The following is an 18,586-nucleotide window of genomic DNA, read 5'->3' as shown; positions in this document are numbered from 1 at the left end:
CTCTTGAAGTTGATTTACTTAGGAATGGAGGAAGTGTTTGTTTATATGTGTTTATAGAGATTATTGTGCATGCATATAAACATCCGCTATGAAACAAGGGTAGCTCTAGTTAGATTATTTATTTTGATAAAGTTTTCCGCACCTTTATTTAAGTTGACTTATTTTCGGAAAGAACAATGATATTCATTATGTAGCACCGTAGTAGTAGGTGATATGCATATGCTTGTCAAATACCTACTCAATCTCTTAAAGCTCTACTATAGTAGAGTTTGTATTGTATACCTGTATTCATAATGGTAAGACATGTGAGCATCCGTGCGCTAACTCAAAATATGTTTGAACAATTTTGTGTGTTCTGCAAAAGGCCCTAATTTAGTGCCCATTTGGATTGCAGATCCTCCCATCTATATCTTCCATGAAAATTTGAACCGATTCTTATAAAATATTATATGTGTACGGGCATTTGCAAAATTTCTGTTTTTCAAAAGCACAGGTAAACATATCTTTTTTTAACATGAGGATCCTAAGTACTCAATTTATTTTAAATTATAAGACATTTTAGTTTTTTAGATATATTTTTCTATATATTTAGACACAATGTATTAAAAAAATTCAAAACGTTCAATCTATCTATATCTCTTATAAAGATAAATTCCACTAGCTATTTTTCTTGCCATGCAAAGTGTCTACACTAATATCCACTAGAACATTCTACCAGCACATAGCACATTCAACTATCTCACCATACAAAGTGTCCACATCAGCATTCACTAACACATCAAACTATCACATACCATTATATCTTTATTTAAACTATTCATATTAGCAAACCATAACGTTTACTAACATATATTGTTGCATTACCAACATCATACATACACATCTTCTGATTCTTAGTGATTAATATTCTAACCTACTTATATTTTTTCTTCATACCCGCGGCAACATGTGGGGAATCCTCCTAATATAATTTGAAACGAACTTTCTCCGTCTCAAAAATAACTGTCGTTTTATGTTTTCATGTCACAAGTTTGATGAGATCTATAAAAAATAAGTACAACGTTTTTATCTCCAACTAAATTTGTTAAAAAATTAGTTTTAAAAAAACTTTTTAATGATATTAATTATGTACTATTAGTATTAATATTTTTAATATATATTTAATTAAAAATTTTATCGGGAAATAAAAACAATAGTTATTTTGGATGATGTGAGTAACGGATAGAAGTGGACCTGAAACTTCTTTATACAAAAGGCCGGTTTGCGGCCGAGATTGGTCGAGCCCACTTGAAGGCCCAACCGAGGGAGATGTGTCGCCACTCCTTTGGCGAACCAACCGCTTGCGGATTTCCTTTGCCCAGTGGCGCGGGTTCGAGAGGAAGGCGACGCCGAAAACCCCCCTTCCTCTCCAGCCTCCACCGCGAGGCGTAGGGTTTAGGCGGGGAATGGCGGGAGGAGGAGGAGGGGGAGGCGACGGGCGCGGAGAATCCTCGCCGGCGATCAAGCCAATCAGTAAGGCGGTGGTGCACCGCATCTGCTCTGGCCAGGTCATCTTCGACCTTTCCTCCGCCGTCAAGGAGCTCGTCGAGAACAGCCTCGACGCCGGCGCCACCTCCGTCGAGGTCAGCCTCAAGGCCTACGGCGAGGAGTGGTTCAAGGTCGTCGACAACGGATGCGGCATATCTCCCTCTAACTTCCAGGTGAGGGCGGTAGCTGCTCCAATGCGTGGAGTCACCAATTCCCCCCATTTCGCTGCTGTAGACGTTGGCACCAATTGCTAGTCGCTAACCATGTTGCTGACACTTTAATAGGCTCTCGCTCTTAAGCACCACACGTCGAAGATATCGGATTTCTCCGACCTCGGATCTGTGGTGACCTTCGGGTTCCGGGGTGAAGCTCTGAGCTCGCTCTGCGCGCTGGGGAAACTGACGGTTGAGACGAGGAGCAAGGATGAGCCTGTTGCGACCCATTTGGAGTTTGAGCACTCGGGCGTGGTGGTTAGTGAGAGGAAGACGGCACGGCAGGTTGGAACCACGGTGACAGTGGAAAAATTGTTCTCCACCTTGCCGGTCCGGAGCAAGGAGTTTAGCAGGAACATTCGGAAGGAGTATGGGAAAGTGATCTCTCTGTTGAACGTGAGTTTTTATGTTTCAGTTTGTAAGTTCTTTTTGGTATGTTTGATGCCGAGGAACTTGCCAAATGATTAAGGTAGCTGCCCCCTAGCTTTGTTACTAATTCTTACATCTTACCTGTGTTAGGCTTATGCCTTGATCGCCAAAGGGGTCAGATTACTCTGCACTAATACTGTTGGAAAAAATTCAAAAATGGTTGTGCTTAGAACTCAAGGAAGCAGTTCTATGAAAGACAATATTATTACTGTATTTGGTCCAAATACTTTCAAATGTCTGGAGCCCTTCAGTGTTACCACCTCGGATGGCTGCCAAATAGAGGGCTTTCTTTCAAAACCTGGACCTGGTACTGGCCGCAGTTCAGGAGATAGACAATTTTTCTATGTGAATGGCAGACCTATTGATATGCCAAAGGTCACTAAACTTGTCAACGAGCTATACAAAAGTTCAAATGCAAAGCAATATCCTGTGGTTATCCTGGATTTCCGTATTCCAACTACATCCTACGATGTGAATGTTGCACCTGATAAGAGAAAAGTTTTCTTCTCGTCCGAGAGCTTGATTCTGCAGTCTTTACGTGAAGCTGTTGAAAATCTGTACTCCCCTCTACAATGCAGTTTCTCAGTCAATCACATCAAAGATCCTGAAAAGGAAGGGGATGCTGTTACTGATGGGCATAATGAAGACACAAATGCTATCACAATGGCAAATGTTTCAGCTTCCAACAATATTGATGAAGATGAAGAAACAGACAGTGAGGACCATGTTTCCCCAGAGAACCAGAAATTGCCTTCTTCAGTGGCAAAGGTAGCCATTGAAGCAACGTCTAGAGATGCAAGCCCCTTGTCAAGAGGCACAGCCACTCAGGCTGATAAATCATCTGCTTGGCTTCCATCCTTTGCATATGACCAGCCAAAAAGATTGCCTAAAGAAGGAAATAGTTTTGCATCGGGAACAAATCGTTTCAGAACTGGGCTTGCTGCAAAATCTACTCATTCAAGTACCATTCAGTCTTCTCTTATGAACTTTGTATCACTAAACAAGCGGAAGCATGAAGACGACTGCACTCTTATTTCTGAAACTCCAGTGCTGAGAAGAGGGACATGCTCAGAACAAGTGAGGAGATCAAGTTTAGAATCAAACTTTGTTACACCAGAAAAGCAGAACCGTGAAGATGATTGCATTATTTCTGAAGCTCCAGTGCTGAGAAGTGGGACGTGCTCTGAACTAGACAGGAGAACAAGTTCAGATGTTGACTTCGCATCACCAAATAAGCAGAAGCACGATGACAGCACCTTTATTTCCGAAACCCCAGTGTTGAGAAGAGGGACAAACTCAGAACAGGTGAGGGGAGCAAGTTTAGAAGCAAATTCAGCACCTTCATTAAGCTCAAGCACGAACAATATTCCTGAGTTCAATTTACCTCTGGAAACAAACTCTTTAAAACAGCATCTCCCACAATCTTTTGGATCTGTGAGGACAGATGTTTCACCACAGCATTCTAAACAACCTAGTATTGTGACCCTTGGGGCGGAGGTATCAGGTCCATGGGATGTTCACACTACAGAATCTGATGTGGTAGGCAAATTGTTTGCTATTAGATAGAGTTTTTGAGGCTTCAATTATATTTGGACTTCTGCCAATAAAGTATACGTGTTCCTGTTCTTATGTTGCTTGCTCACCTTTATTCTTAAGTCTTCTCTTGTTAAATGCTTTGCCTGCTGGTCTTACATTTAGAGTTCATGGTGATTTTCTTGTTTGTAAATTGATTAGGCATCACCAATCTAATTTTGGTATTTTGTAACTCACTTATTGGTTTTGGTTATGTAAATAATAGGAATGGCTTCTGGAATAGTTTCTTAATTTGATATGTTATGATTCAGTATGAAGCTAACTCATAGTTTTTCTTGGGGGTCTTTTACTCTTTTTATCACTTTATTTGTAAGATTAACTGCCAAACCCTTGCAGGATGAACATCGTGGTCGATGCTTTTCAGCGTCTGGTGCTCCTAACAAATATTCAGAATCACGACATCAGAATGCATCGGCTGATAGTCCTTTGCCTGATGCTCAGGATTATGATGATGGTGCTGTAGTATGTTATGCACCTGTACAGTATCCCATTATTCAGTTTACAGTTGCCGAGCTTAGGAGAAGAAGAAAGAATGGTTATATGGTATCCCATACAAATAAACCATATTGTCTTGAGAAAACAACAAGGTAACATTCTTGCTGTTACCACAAACAACTTCTGTTATCATCAGGATTTGTGTTATTATTTTTGTAATGTATAGTTTCACTTTCCTTAATGTAGGTGCTATAAAGCTGCAACACTGGATATTATTGTACCCTTAGCTGACGAGGCAAAATCAAATTCATTAGCTGCAGCCACCAATGAGTTGGACAGGCTTTTCAGTAAAGATGATTTTGGAGAAATGGAGGTGCTTGATATATATATTTTAATATTGGTGCTCCTTTTTGTTAAGGTTCCATGTTATTTGATACAGTGTTCTTAAGGTGTCGCCTAGGCGACGCCTGCGACCCCCCCCCCCCCCCCCCCCCCAGCGCCTTGCAAAATGGTCGCCTAGGCGGGCAAGGCGGGCGCCTAGGCGTCCAGGCGGTGGCGCATTGTCATGCCTCACCTTTACGCCTTAAGAACTATGATTTTATACTATTAAATGAGGTTGAAAGGGATAGACACTCCTTCCAATGATTTTGTAGAAGGGAGGAAGCCCAGGTTGGCTAACCCACCACCCACGATACTAGTAAACTCACCGCAGGTCCCTCCTCAAATTATATTGTCAAGATATGTTGGAGTACCTCCTCAAATTGTACTGTCAAGATATGTTGGAGTACGTTGATGATTTTTTTTTCTGTGTCAAATTTGGACACGTTGACAGTTGCCACTCAGTATTGCCAAATTCTTGAAAACTTGGAAAGTAGCTTACAAGAAAACTGGAAAGTGAATTTCTAGAACTAAAAGATTCTTTTTACTACTGTTAAGGGTAAAATGGTCATTGATCTAATCTAGGGTTTGGTGAGTTCCACATACTACATATATCCCCGTTGGGGACTGTTCAATACATATAATTATCCATCCTCCTCTCATCTTATTCGAATATTTATAACCTATTACTTTATTTGCTTGATACATATTCAATTTTTAAAAGTATTGATTGCGTGAAATTTATACAATTATTTTGTAGAACTAACTATTTCATCTGTTAGGTTGTTGGGCAATTTAATCTTGGTTTTATCATTGGAAAGCTCGACCAGGATCTGTTTATTGTAGATCAGGTAGCTTATTGTAGTTTTTCGTGGAATGTTGTAACACCATCATACAAACCCAAATGCGAGTTGCAACTTGCAAGATGCATTGATTGAAGTTCTGTTTTTGTTATTAGCATGCTGCTGATGAGAAGTACAACTTTGAGTGCCTTTCACAGTCTACAACTTTAAACATACAGCCTCTTCTCCAGTAAGTAAACGAATCCATTATTTTTGCCTGCTATTTCTAGGCATTGAACTCTAAACTTTGTGTGTTTTGAATGTTTCCAAGTATGGATCCATAATGTTGGCAAAATACTTTTCCATACCATTAGCCAAAATTGCCATATGCCTCACTTCTGTTGGGTATTTGTGGGTATATCTAAATGCAGGCCACTGAGACTTGATCTCTCACCAGAGGAAGAAGTAATTGTTTCTATGAACATGAGCACCATCAGGTATTGAATTGTCTTACTTCTTCAATTTGATTTGTCCGCTATTAACTCTAAGATCAAACAAAATAGTGTTGAGTATGCGTCTTTTATGAAGATATCCAGTTGATTATGTGACTAGATGTTTGTTACATCTGAAAAGAAAAAAAAGTACATTTGCTTGTTGAAACAACATCACATTTATTATTTTGTAGTTTGTCTTGTAATATTTGTCCATAACTCACAACTCACATCGTCCATGTATAGTTTTTTCCCCTAAAAAATGCAGGAGATCTGCACATCATTATATTAAGAAAGAGAGAAAAAGGAGTCTAAGAAAACTCATACAAGCCCAATAAGGTTGCTTCTAGTACAGAAGGGTTGCCAAGAAAGAATAAAAGCTACAACCAATGGCCCATACGCCATACCCAACTCCTATGGTCAAATGCCCATGAGATCTTTGGCCCTTGCCATAGCCATACACCATAAATGGGCCTCATCTTTAATGTTCTGTACGACATTAAGCCTAGGTGAGCCCCCCCCCTCAAAAACACAGCTGTTCCTATGTTTCTAAATCCACCAAGTAACTAAGTGACTAACACAACTATAGGGTTGAGGCCCTTGTGCTTAGCCACTTTTTGCCTAGCTTAGCGCTACCATTCAGCAAAGACGGCAGACTAACAAAGGACAACACAACTAACCACACTTGTCTTAAGAACAGGCATGCCCAGGTTTTCCAAATTTCCTTCCATGGTTCAAAATCAACAGCCCCCAAGAAGTGACAATAGGCTGACTTGGTCATGATCTCTCTCGAGGAAGATGATGGCATTGGTGACCAAGTGTGTTGATCCTCAGTTCCTCATTCAACTCCAACAGAGAGATTAACCATAGATAAAATCTCCCATAACTGAAGGTATTCCAGCAAGGCCTCTATTGACAGATCACCTCTAATGTCCTGGATCCAGTACCATCAGTTAGTGCCTCCTGCACTGTTCTTTGCTTCAATGCTCTCTTCTGCACATGCTTACAAAAAGCCGGAGCAAGGACTGACAGGGATAATCCCATGCAACCATTTGTCAAGCCAAAAGAATTTCCTGCTGCCATCTCTGACAATCGAAATGACTGAGAGAACATTGCAACCAAGTGAGATTGTAAAATTGGATTTGTACCATCAAAAGGACCATTTTTTTAGATATATACCATCAAAAGAATCCAGTTTAGATACGTACCATCAAAATATGTCACTTCTTAGGAGATACAGCACCGGTCGCTCCTTCGCGTGGATCAGTCTCCAGTGGAGCCATGGAGGGGAGTGCGGAGCCTCGGGTGCAGGTGGCGGGCTACCTGGAAACTGGAATCACATTGCTGGGGAGCGTGCTGCCAGAGAAGCTGCTGAGAAGAGGCGCTGCTGGCCACTTCGTGTGGATTGACCTCCCGTCTCCAGTGATCCCGTCTTGATACAGATCCACTAGTTGTTTTCATGAAAGGGCAAAATTGGGACTTTATACATATACTAAATCCATAAAAAAACAAAGAACTGCCAATCATGGTAAGGGAAGTTAACAGAATGGTTCTATAGCATCTCCATCCTTTTGCTGGTACATATCTAAACTGGATTCTTTGATGGTATATATCTAACAATAGGTTCTTTTGATGGCATAGATCCAATTTTCCCTTGAATGAAGATTAGCCCATGGACGCTCAGGTTGAATCCTTTTTAGCCATAGCTATCTCGTTTTCAGTGCCCAGCCTAGCAACTCAACTCAAGAATACTTAATCCTCCAAGATCAGTTGGCCTTTTGACCTGGTCCGAAGCAACAAGGCAATGGCCTCCATTAACCTCCTTGCACCCTTTCCACATGAAGGCTCACCTGATCTTATCGATTGCCTTAATAACCCATTTAGTTAACTCCAAGACAAATAGCTGATAAATATGTATGGACTATGGATATAAGCACTGAACGGACAAGCAGTGGCGAAGCTATGTTATAGCTTGTGGGTGCAAATGCACCCACAAGAATTTAAAAAATCACTACTAAAATTAAATTTTCACCATGGTTGTTGCTTATATTTTTACATCTACAAGAAAAATGCACCACCCTCTAAATAGCTCTAGCTTCGCCACTGCGGACAAGGGTAGCCCTCCCTTGCCTGGTGCACCATGGCTGCCTTCTACCTAGACAGGTTATCAGCAATCCTGTCAACAATCGCATAGAATTCAGCATTGGGAAGTTTTTTTATTGACAATGGTAGTCCAAGATATTTACAGGAAATTTCTTGAACCTTGCAAGGGAAGGAAGGTTACCCCAATTCCCTATCATGTTCTCGGCACTGTATGGGGCTCACAAAAAACTTGCTAGTATTGTTGTCTAAACCTGATGCTTCACTAACTTAAGGATCCCCTTGATTAATTCCAAGTCCATGTTTGGCCATGAAAAAGTAAGAACCATATCATTAGCATAAATAGAGACCCGCTGACTGTCACCCTCATGGGAGGAGGGGCTGGAGCATATCATTGATGCTTGCGTTGCTAATGAGCGTATTGAGCACATCCACCACTAAGATAAACAACATGTATAGTTTGTTATCTGTACTTATTTTATTGTTCTCAATTGCTTAAAAGAGAATACACGGTATAAGTAGTATAACTCTTGTTATTCATTGATCATTTCTTTGTGTTTTGCTTCCAGAAAAAAGTTTTGCTGCCTATGTTTAATATTGAAACGATCAAATTCATTCCTGACGTAATCTTCAACTGTGTGCCAACTTGGTCATCTTGATTTTTGCAATGCCTTTTTCCTTAATGTCTTATAACTAATACTGAGAAACACACTGTATGTTTTCAATATTTAACAACAGCTCTTGTTGCCTCACAATGTTTTCTTCCATTTTCTCAATTTTCAGAAAAAATGGTTTTGTTTTGGCAGAAGATTTGCATGCTTCCCCTGGTAACCATTATCTTTTGAAAGCTGTGCCTTTCAGCAAAAATATTACATTTGGTGTTCAAGGTATTTGTTATTTTCATGTCAGAAATTATGTTTTTGTGCATGTCAAACATGGTCCTATTCTGAACTCCCTTGATTTTAGATGTGAAGGAGCTGATCTCCATGCTTGCTGATAGTCAAGGAGACTGTTCAATAATAAGTAGCTACAAGCTGGATACAACCGATTCTGTTTGCCCTTCGAGGGTTCGTGCTATGTTGGCTTCTAGGGCTTGCCGAATGTCTACTATGATAGGTGATCCACTAACAAAAGCCGAGATGAAGAAGGTAATTACACATTCAATTAGCTTTTGATAGGTGTGTCTGCTTGTTGAAAGATAAACATTCGTTTTAAAACTACCTAGTGACGTGCCCTTGTTTTGCTTTTCTACTTTCAGATACTTAAAAACCTGACAGGACTAAGGTCCCCTTGGAACTGTCCGCATGGGAGGCCAACAATGCGTCACCTAGCTGACCTGCGTACCATAAAAGACAAAGGTAAGAGTTAACTCAGACTGGTCATCTCTGCCCTTCTCTAGTTACGAGTAACATATATGGCTATTGCATGTTCACAAATCTCCTTATCAATGTTGCAAAAATTCTGCTGGAACAGATATCGCGTTCTAACGGTAGCGCTGCTGATTGGCTGATTATGTTGGGGCCTATGCTGTGGCCGCTTTGGTCACTCCAAGTCGCAATGGAAGAATGTTTCTAGCTCCGCGGCCAATATATATGGCTTGTAAATTATGACGTGTGCATATGAACCCCGCTTGTAAATTATGGCATAGTATGCATGTTGCGCCGCTCCAGGCCTCCGCACGCGCCCTTACGTGGTGCGCAGTGGTCGATCGGAATGCAAGATCCTTTCGAATTCCGATCAAACGGACTACTTTGCCTGTGGTAAATCTATGGCGTTATTCATTTTGCTTATTTCTGTCCCTCCAGGGACGTATGGTGTTTTGTTTCGGTAAAGAGAAGCTTGTGAATTGGCGAGCTCTAGCCTCTAACTATGTGCTTTCGTTCATGGTTCATGCGTCCTAGATGATGGCTCTACCACCTCTATGCATAAGTACATACCTTATGCCATTCACACAGGATCCGGAACACAGACTGCACGCTATAGTCGCCTACCAAGCAATTTCAGACCTTGTCTAGTTCATTTTTTTTTTGCAAAATATGTAAGTTTATATTTGATAAATATTGTCTAATCTTAGACTAACTAGGTTTAAAAGATTCGTCTTACAAATTACAGATAAATTGTGTAGTTATTTATTTATTTTTATCTATATTTAATGCTCCATGCATGCTTCGCAAGATTCGATGTAATGGAGAATCTAAAAAATTTTGCAATTTTTTTTAGGAACTAAACAAGGCCAGATTCTTTTTCTTTTTCATATTTGCGCCGGAGTGCATAGTGTACTCCCTCTGTCCAAAAAATGACTAATGTTTTCAACTTAAAAGACATTATATTTGACTACTCGTTCAGAGACGGAGCCAGAGAAACAAATTGGGGAGGGCCAAGACAAGGGAAAGATATGAAAATATGACCTCGAAGATCTTATTTCCTTTAAAATGACTACTTGTACTAGTGGTTAAAGTATGAATATATACAAAAGTTGTAGACCATAGGGGGCTTTGGCCCCTTCTAGCCCCCCTAGCTACGCCACTGCAATCGTCTTATTTTCAAAGATTTTGTATAAATTATAAAATAAACACATTATTATTAAAGTATCTTTTTATGCGAACGATTATTAAAGTATCTCTAATGATCAAATAAATCATATCAAAATAGATGATATTTATATAAAATTATTTAATAAGACGGATGGTCAACCAAGATGTCTGAAAGTCAACAACAACAATTTGTTTAGACGGAGGGAGTAGACCATTGTAACTAATGATTGTATGGTATAGCAGATTAGCAGGTGCAGGTTGGTACTTCCGCATGCAAATCATCCATCTCTGAAAATGCAAATCCCAGCCGGTGACTGACCACCCGAATTTTGAAAGGTCCATAACTGATGGTTTCGCATTAATTTAAAGTCAATAAGAAAGGATCGGAATACTAAAGGAATGGCAATTTGGGCCTTGTTTAGTTTCGAAAAGATTTCGGATTTCGGTACTATAGTATTTTTGTTTTTATTTGACAAACATTATTCAATCACGGACTAACTAGGCTCAAAAAATTCATCTCGTGATTTATAGATAAACTGTGCAATTAGTTTTTGTTTTCGTCTATATTTAATACTTGTGGGTTTAATTTTTGTTTCTGCCGGTGTGACTTGAGACGACTTCAACCGGAGAAAACAGAGAAAGCCGAACATGCATGCAGCAAAGCACGGGATCTCTCATGCGTCCTCTGCCTGCTGACTGACTGCTCTCGAGTGCATGCATGACCATCACGAAAAGAAAACCGCGTTCAAACAGGGGTTCTCCGCCCTCCTTTAGTGCCATACCGCTAATCGAAAGCTTAGCAACCCAGCTTAAAATGGAACGCAGCGCGAGCGCGCGCCGCCAGGTCCGGTGGCGCGGGCCTGTCACTCCAGCCACTGGAGGGCAAAAGAGTTGGTGCAGTGACAAAGTGCTGGGCCAGCTGCGGGAGGAACATGAATCGAAATGGAATGAATTGATATTTGGGCCTCAGCCTGGGTTGTGAGTTGGAGCCAGAGCTCAACCGTGTCTTCGACACGGGCAATTGGCCTGTGGAGCTCGCCGCCGAAACGGCGATAGGTCGGGCCTAGGTTCCCCAGCATTTTGGAGGCCTCCTAGATGCTGGGCTCTAGTGTCCATCATTTATAGGCCTATTAGTACATCTCCTTGGGTTTCCATGCGGGATTAGTCCCGTGTGGTTGTTCTGGTTCACTCACTAACCCCTCTCACCAACTCTTTTTTTTGTTCTTTACTTCAACATACATGCAAACGTAGATTTAGTAATTTGGTGATACTATGAAAAAATCTTATTCAGTGATGCAACACTGAAAATGAGGATGAATATAAGGTCCATCGTTCTGAATCGACTATTGGAGTTTTGTCTGCAAAAGTTTATATGTAGTAGCAGCTATGAGCTGTCTAGCTTCAGAAGTTGAGGATGTCTGCCCTACCTGTATGGAAGGTTTGTGTTCAAATAAAATTTTCCTAAGCAGTTTATCTTGGTGTCTGAACATTTTTTCACCAATTCATTATGATTAATTCATTGTGCAGAGTATACACCAGGCAATCCAAAAACTTGTAACTAAGTGCTGTCACCATTTTCGTCTTGGTTGTACTTCTGAATGGATGGAGAAGTGATATATACATGCCCAAACTTTGGAAAGGTATAAAACTACTGATGGTTCTGCACTCTTCTAGTTTTCACATCTCGAACAGAGATCATAATCGGCTAATCGCTAATTATCTATCATCAGTTCGTAAGCTGTATTTACATGATCTCACATCGGGTAAGGGAATATAGTGCCATACTGCCATGGTCTATGAATGCCCGGCCGCAAAGCTTGGTTGGACATCGTGTTGATCCTGAAAGTGCATCACTCCAGAATTACTTTTTGTGAAGTTAAAGGGGTGTTTGGGACTGCTCTGCTCCACATTTTTCAGCTCCGCTTCATATTTTTTAGCTAAACGGTTTCAGTTCCACGAACCCAGTTCAACAAAAAAAAAAGGAGTGGAGTTGTAAGAGCATCTAAAGAGCTGCTCCATAAACTTCAGTTTTTTGTGGAGCTACTCCACAATGCAGTTTGTGAAGCAGAGTTCGTGGAGCGGTCTTAAACATCCCCTAAGAATGCTAATTCAAGCAGGGTTCTTGACACCAGTGGATGCTCACAACCACCTCTGTTTCTTGGCACCTTTCTTGGCCAAGGCGGCTTCACGGACCCGCCCGTGAGGCGCGGTGCCTGTGATCGACGCATGCCACATTGAGTTCTCTGTCCTGCTGGCCTGCGCATGCGTACAGTCGATGTTGGGTTTTTGCCGGTAACTTGAGACTCCCTCAACTTTTATAAAATTCGGCTTTTCCTCAACTTTAAAACCGGACAAACCACCTCCCTTAACTTTTTCAAACTGTATATTTTACCTCCCTGGAGCGGTTTCGAAGTCGGTTTTGCTATAGTGAATGGTGGTTTTCTTACAGTGATGCTGGTTTTGTCTTTTTTCTTTTTAATTATTTCGGCTAAATCTTTAAAAAATCATAGTAAATCATAAAATGAAAATCTAATTTTTTTAGACTCCACGTAAGTAGATCTATACAGTAAACATATAATACGGTATACTTTAACACAAAGTTATTGCTATAAAGGTTTAGTATTTTTTTCTTTTTTTATTTATTTGGCTTAATCTTTGAAAAATTATAGTAAATCATAAAAAATAGAAAATCTAATTTTTTGGAGTCCACGTGAGTATATATACACAATAAACATATAATATATGTATGCTTTAGTCCGACAAAATAACTACAAAAGCTACAACTATGAAATATTTCAATTAATTACAGAAAAGCATAGATCTAGAGGTACAACAAAAAATTTATACTAAAGTATACCACATTATATATTTATTGTGTAAATATGCTCATGTAGAGTCTAACAAAATTATATTTTCTATTTTATATTTTTCCTGTAATTCACTATGATTTTTCAAATATTTAGCCAAAAGAAATTAAAAATAAAAAGACAAACCCTTTATAGCTAAAACTTTATACTAAAACATACCATATTATATGTTTATTATGTAGATCTACTTATGTGGAGTCCAAAAAAAATTAAATTTTCTATTATATATTTTTTAGTGATTTACTATGATTTTTGAAAATTCAGTTGAAATAGTTAAAAAAAAGATAAAACCATCATTACTGTTGCAAAACCACCCTTTACTGTAGCCTCCTTCGAAACCACTCTAAACCACTCTAGAGAGCTAAAATACACGGTTTAAAAAATTGAGGGAGGTGGTTTATCCGATTTTAGAGTTGAGGGAGAAAAATAAAACTTTTGTGATAGTCGAGGGAGAAAAACCATAATTTTTTTTCAACAAAGAAGGCCAAACAGGAAGGCACGAGATTTTTTGCGTGATGGGCCCTCCTGTGCCTAGACTGCTCTCGTGCATGGCCATCACGTAAATAAATAAAAATTAAAAAAACCACGTTATTGTCCACGCTCTCTAGTAGTGCCGTACCGGTAATCGAAGGCACAGCAACCCAGTTTAGAAAGGAACGCAGCCTCGACGAGCGCTGCCAGGCCCGGTGGCGCGCGCCTGTCACTCCAGCCACTGGAGGGCAGGAGGGCCTGGTGAGGCTTTGTTTGAGGCCTTGTTCACACAGCTACAGTTTGGTTCACTCACTGACCTCCTCTCACCAAGCTCTTTTTTTTTTCTTTAGTTAATGTTTTTTTACTAACAACAAACATACAATGCACAACCCAACCATCCTGACTGCACTGTAGATAGTACTACGAGTGAATCCATTGAGGCAGTTACCAAAAATTTTCAAGATTCCCCATCACATCGAATCTTGCGGCACATGCATGGTGCGTTAAATATATATGAAACCAAAAACTAATTGTACAGTTTATCTGTAAATCGCGAGATGAATATTTTGAGTCTAGTTACTCCATGATTGGACAATGTTTGTCAAATAAAAACGAAAGTGATACAGTGTCAAAATCCAAAAAATTTCCCAAACTGAACAAGGCCTGACTTAGGTAGTTCCCAAAACTTTTGCAGATTTTCCGTCACATTAAATCTTTGGACGTATATATGAAGCATTAAATATAGATGAAAACAAAATATAATTACATATTTGCCTGTAATTTATAAGATAAATCTTTTGAGCCTAGTTAGTCCATGATTAGATAAAATTTATCAAATACAAATGAAAATGCTATAGTAGCCAAAATCAAAAATTTTCTAGAACTGAACAAGGCCTTAGAGCATCTCTAACGATTTTGCAAATCGGCTTTTTATTTTTGTTTTTGCAAAAAAGTCTTAAAAATTTATATTCAATGGTTTGGCAAATGAGCTTTGCATTTTTGTTAACTTGGTAAATTCCTGGCTAGGTTTGGCATATATGCCAACCGTGTATTGCGCTTGGCATCGTATAACCCTGCGTGTTTTCCTTCCCCACGTGTGGTTTCCCTGCCGCCGCCGTTTTCTTCCCGTGGAAAGTTGGAGGCCGCGATCTTTCGGTTCCGCAGCGCAAGCCTGCTTGGTGGAGTCGTCGGCAACATGGATTTCGTCCAGGACGAGGATATGGCGACGACGCTATAGAGTACAACAACAGCAACCCCCGGTGGCTAGCTGATTTAGCCCGACCTGGCTAAAGCCGTCTCCGTCGCCCTGATCTTCTAGTACGCTAACTGCATTCCAAGAAGCCCTGGCGGCTGCATGCAATCTCCACCTTGATCTATTCTCTTCCTTCAAGTGCACACACGACTGGGAACTGGAAGGCGGCGGCGCCAGGAATAGCGCGCGAAGAAAGACGCACGACCGAGTTGATGACGCGAAGAAAATTTTCGCCTGAAAAAATAATCGCTAGGTCCACACTTTGGGTTTTGCCAAGTCAATTTTGTCAAACCATTGGAGGTAAACTTTTTTTCTTCTCACTATATTAATTTAAGACTTAACAAACTCTATGTTTAGTCAAAAATAAATTGTAAAACTGTTGGAGATGCTCTTAGGCACTGTTGGGTATAGCAATAAAAAAAATGTTTCTACGAGAATCTGTACAAATAAAGCAAAAGAGTAGCTACAAATAAATTGGTCGGACTCAGCTTCTACTTTTTAGTACAAAAGAGTGTTGTGCATGGAGAAAAATATAGTCAGAAAAAACGTTAAAAATACATACAGTTTAGTTTTAATCTCAACCTTTTGTAACAATAGGCAGCTTATAAGTTATATCAAATATGGCCTTGGTAATACTATAGAAATTAGGTTACTTTTGAAGAAAACATTCATCGGTATAGAAACTAGTGGTCTGTTTAAATGCACTTTAACGCTAACTATGGCCGTGGTTTTGACCCAAAAACTGTTATCTACTTATTGGATATCATAAACTAGGGTACTCAAATTGAGGTCATGAGCACCCTAATCTTCTTTTCAAAATTAAATAACAATAAGGGCAAATGGGTCAGTGGAAAGGCACCCCAATAAAAACCAAACTAAGCCTCAGATTTTTATAGGACGATGTCCGTCTCACCCGAGGCCAAGCCTCGTGCAACTTTCATCTCGCCCGAGGTCTAACCGAAGCCTTGGGTATTCTCTGTCTCGCTCGAGTCCAGCCTCGGGCGCCCCACTCCCAACGAAGTGCTCGAGGCTTCTCAGATACGCCAAGCACCACAGTACGGTGGATAAGATGCAAGACACGTCCCCACCCACGTCGCACGGTACAGGACATGACCGAAACTATGCCACCTGTCCCTGTCACTATGCGTACAGTCGCGTCAGGGGTAATGGGTGGGTCAATCCTAGCCGTTGTAGCCACGACTTCAACAGAGCCCCCTAAACCGAAGGGAAAGAGCCTTAGAACTCAACATAGGAGAATGAACAAGGGTCAAAACATCTTGTCCCTTGAACCGACATGGCTCCGCACTAACACTACAACAACGGGAGCACCCATACCACGATCACAATCAACTACAGCATCAAGAATGAAGCACCTCACCGTCACTTCATAACGCCATACCTTAACTCATGCCTCGAACTAAGGCCGTGGTACCATAGCACTAACATATGTAACCTCTGTCTCCCCTTGAGACTATAAAAGGGGAGGCAGGGTCCCATTCAAGGGGGAACAACACACACATAGACAATCCCACTAGAACACACAAAGTCGAGACCTGCGACGTACTCTCTCTTGTAGCCAGCTTATAACCCCTACTACGAGCACTTCAGGCGCAAGATAACACGAATCTCCTCATCACACTAGACGTAGGGCACATCCGGCCTGAACCAGTATAAACATCTCGTGTCCTTCTTGCATCACCATCTGGGTAAATGGGCACGCAGACACAAATTTACTTGTTAGCGTCAGGACCGCTAGTCCAGACATCGATACTACTATAGTGATAACTACTACCACTGCCGCAATGACTATCAAGCAGAAGCGAATGAACCCCCTGACTTACGTGCCTGTTCGCTTGAGTTTATCTGCCAAATCTGCTAGCCATTAAGCAGTGTTTTACCTTACAACAATCAGCGAATAGTAATTTCAGCTATGACTTTCTCAGTGAATAGTTGCTGAGAAGCGCTGCAACCTATACTCAGAAGGTGATGCTATTTATTGATAATCAAACTCTTGTTGATTTTATATATGTGGGATCTCCACACATACACCCTGGGCATTGGTCCTTGCGGCCATTAATCTCCTAAACTGATGAAAATCACTCAAGAAAGAAGACTACAAGTTTGCAAAATTGCTAAAAATGCACGACTATCGACTCAAGTCTGTTCGCTTAAGCTTATCTGCCGAATCTGCCAGCTATTCAATAGTGTTTTTCTCTCATAACAAATCAGTAAAGAGTACTTTCAGCTATGAGTTATTAGCCAATTGAAGTTAAAATTTATCAAATCTCTACAACTAATACATAGCAAAAGCAATCGTCCACAACGCTCCTTCGCCTCGCCCCGCCCCGTCCCCGCACCTGACTCCCCGCGTCTCCCTCCAGGACTCAACGGCGCGACTCCCCAGCTCTCCCTCGCTCCAACCTCCTTCTCAACTCTCCCTCGCCCAACAATAGTGAGCCGGCTATCTGTGTCTAGCTTCCTCTCACCCATCGCCCACTCCCCTTCTCTGTGCGTGACTGCGAGGTGTCCGGCGCGCGGCGGCGCGGCGTTGCACGAGGGTCGATCTGGAGCGCTGAAGCAGGAAGGTGGAGTTGGCGCTGCCGCTGCTGAAGAAGAGGCACCAGAAGAAGGGTCTGCGGCGGTGCGCCCGATCGAAGCCGGCGCCCACCTGGGTGTGCTCCTTGCCGCGGATCACCGCCAGCGCGGCTGCCTGGGTGGCATTGGTGCTGCTGTTGCCGGTGGCTGCTGCCAGCACGGCCTGCAGCGCATCCTCCGGTCCATCGCGGTCCTTGTGGCAGCCGGAGATGACGTCCACCGTGGGGAGCTCCACGCCGCAGTTGGCGGCGAAGACCTCCGTGATGTGTGTCTCGGGAGGCTGGCACACCACCGTGTTGCTGTTGCCGCTGCTGCAGGCGGCGGCGGGCCCGTGGACATGCACTCGGAGATGTACTGCAGCGTCATGCACCCGAGGCCCCTGCTGTTGCACAGCGCAGGCAGCTTGCTCACCGCCCTCCTGCCGTTGATGAGGGCCACAAGGTTGTTGGTTGGGTTCCTTGCCACGACCGCCATCGCCATCAATTTGAGCAAGCACAAAGCACAAGCGCTGGCAAATCAATTTGAGCACAACCAAGTAGGACTCTGAGATTCGATATTGATTGATTTTACCATGGATCTTTGCAGAGGATATGCCTGTCGGCAGCACCATGGCGCAAAGCAGCAGGAGAAACACAAGCTTGGAGCCGGAGATGCAGATTTGCCGTATTCTACTGTTGTGCTGTGCTGTGCTGTGCGAGATGTTTCCTCTTCCTCAATCGTCAATCCTCATGATGGGTGATGGGTTAGTTGGTTGGTAATAATGAATGGGAGGGAGGAGAAAGTAACGGGAGGTGGACCCTCCACGGTGGCAGCAACAGCCGAAAAGAAAGGAAAGCTGTGGAAAGGCTGGTGCCGGTGCGCGCAGCTGCCGCTGCCATGGGTTTCTCCCTACCTGAACCTGAACCTGAACCTGAAGCTGC

At 41.8% G+C, this 18,586-nt stretch overlaps 1 protein-coding gene and 1 pseudogene across 2 annotated transcripts; one reads left to right on the top strand and one right to left on the bottom strand.

The window, feature by feature from the left end:
• LOC8055441 (DNA mismatch repair protein PMS1) lies at positions 1,346-9,741 on the top strand. Of its 2 annotated transcripts, none has more exons than XM_021460512.1 (12): positions 1,346-1,700; positions 1,812-2,135; positions 2,259-3,473; positions 4,098-4,348; positions 4,443-4,569; positions 5,357-5,425; positions 5,533-5,606; positions 5,788-5,853; positions 8,731-8,834; positions 8,914-9,095; positions 9,206-9,305; positions 9,421-9,741. In XM_021460512.1, exons 1-12 carry the CDS (start codon positions 1,446-1,448, stop codon positions 9,432-9,434), a joined length of 2,781 nt encoding a protein of 926 aa, XP_021316187.1. In that variant the 5' UTR covers positions 1,346-1,445; the 3' UTR covers positions 9,435-9,741. The 2 variants fall into 2 exon arrangements, with proteins under 2 accessions (XP_021316187.1, XP_021316186.1); XM_021460511.1 differs by having other exon boundaries at positions 2,259-3,707.
• LOC8055440 lies at positions 17,324-18,140 on the bottom strand (annotated as a pseudogene).

The sequence above is a fragment of the Sorghum bicolor genome, chromosome 4 (genome assembly GCF_000003195.3).
Source record: "Sorghum bicolor cultivar BTx623 chromosome 4, Sorghum_bicolor_NCBIv3, whole genome shotgun sequence".
Classification (NCBI taxonomy): Eukaryota; Viridiplantae; Streptophyta; class Magnoliopsida; order Poales; family Poaceae; genus Sorghum; species Sorghum bicolor.
The sequence above is the reverse complement of the archived record's forward strand: the minus strand, read 5'-3'. Positions and strand labels throughout refer to the sequence as shown.

What these genes read in the sequence shown, in the direction of transcription:
- LOC8055441 (XM_021460511.1), top strand. Translation starts at nt 1,446, where the DNA reads ATGGCGGGAGGAGGAGGAGGGGGAGGCGACGGGCGCGGAGAATCCTCG. An exon ending in ATGATTTTGGAGAAATGGAG is followed by an intron (nt 4,570 to 5,356) that starts GTGCTTGATATA and finishes TTCATCTGTTAG; the next exon opens with GTTGTTGGGCAATTTAATCT. An exon ending in CAAAAGCCGAGATGAAGAAG is followed by an intron (nt 9,096 to 9,205) that starts GTAATTACACAT and finishes TTCTACTTTCAG; the next exon opens with ATACTTAAAAACCTGACAGG.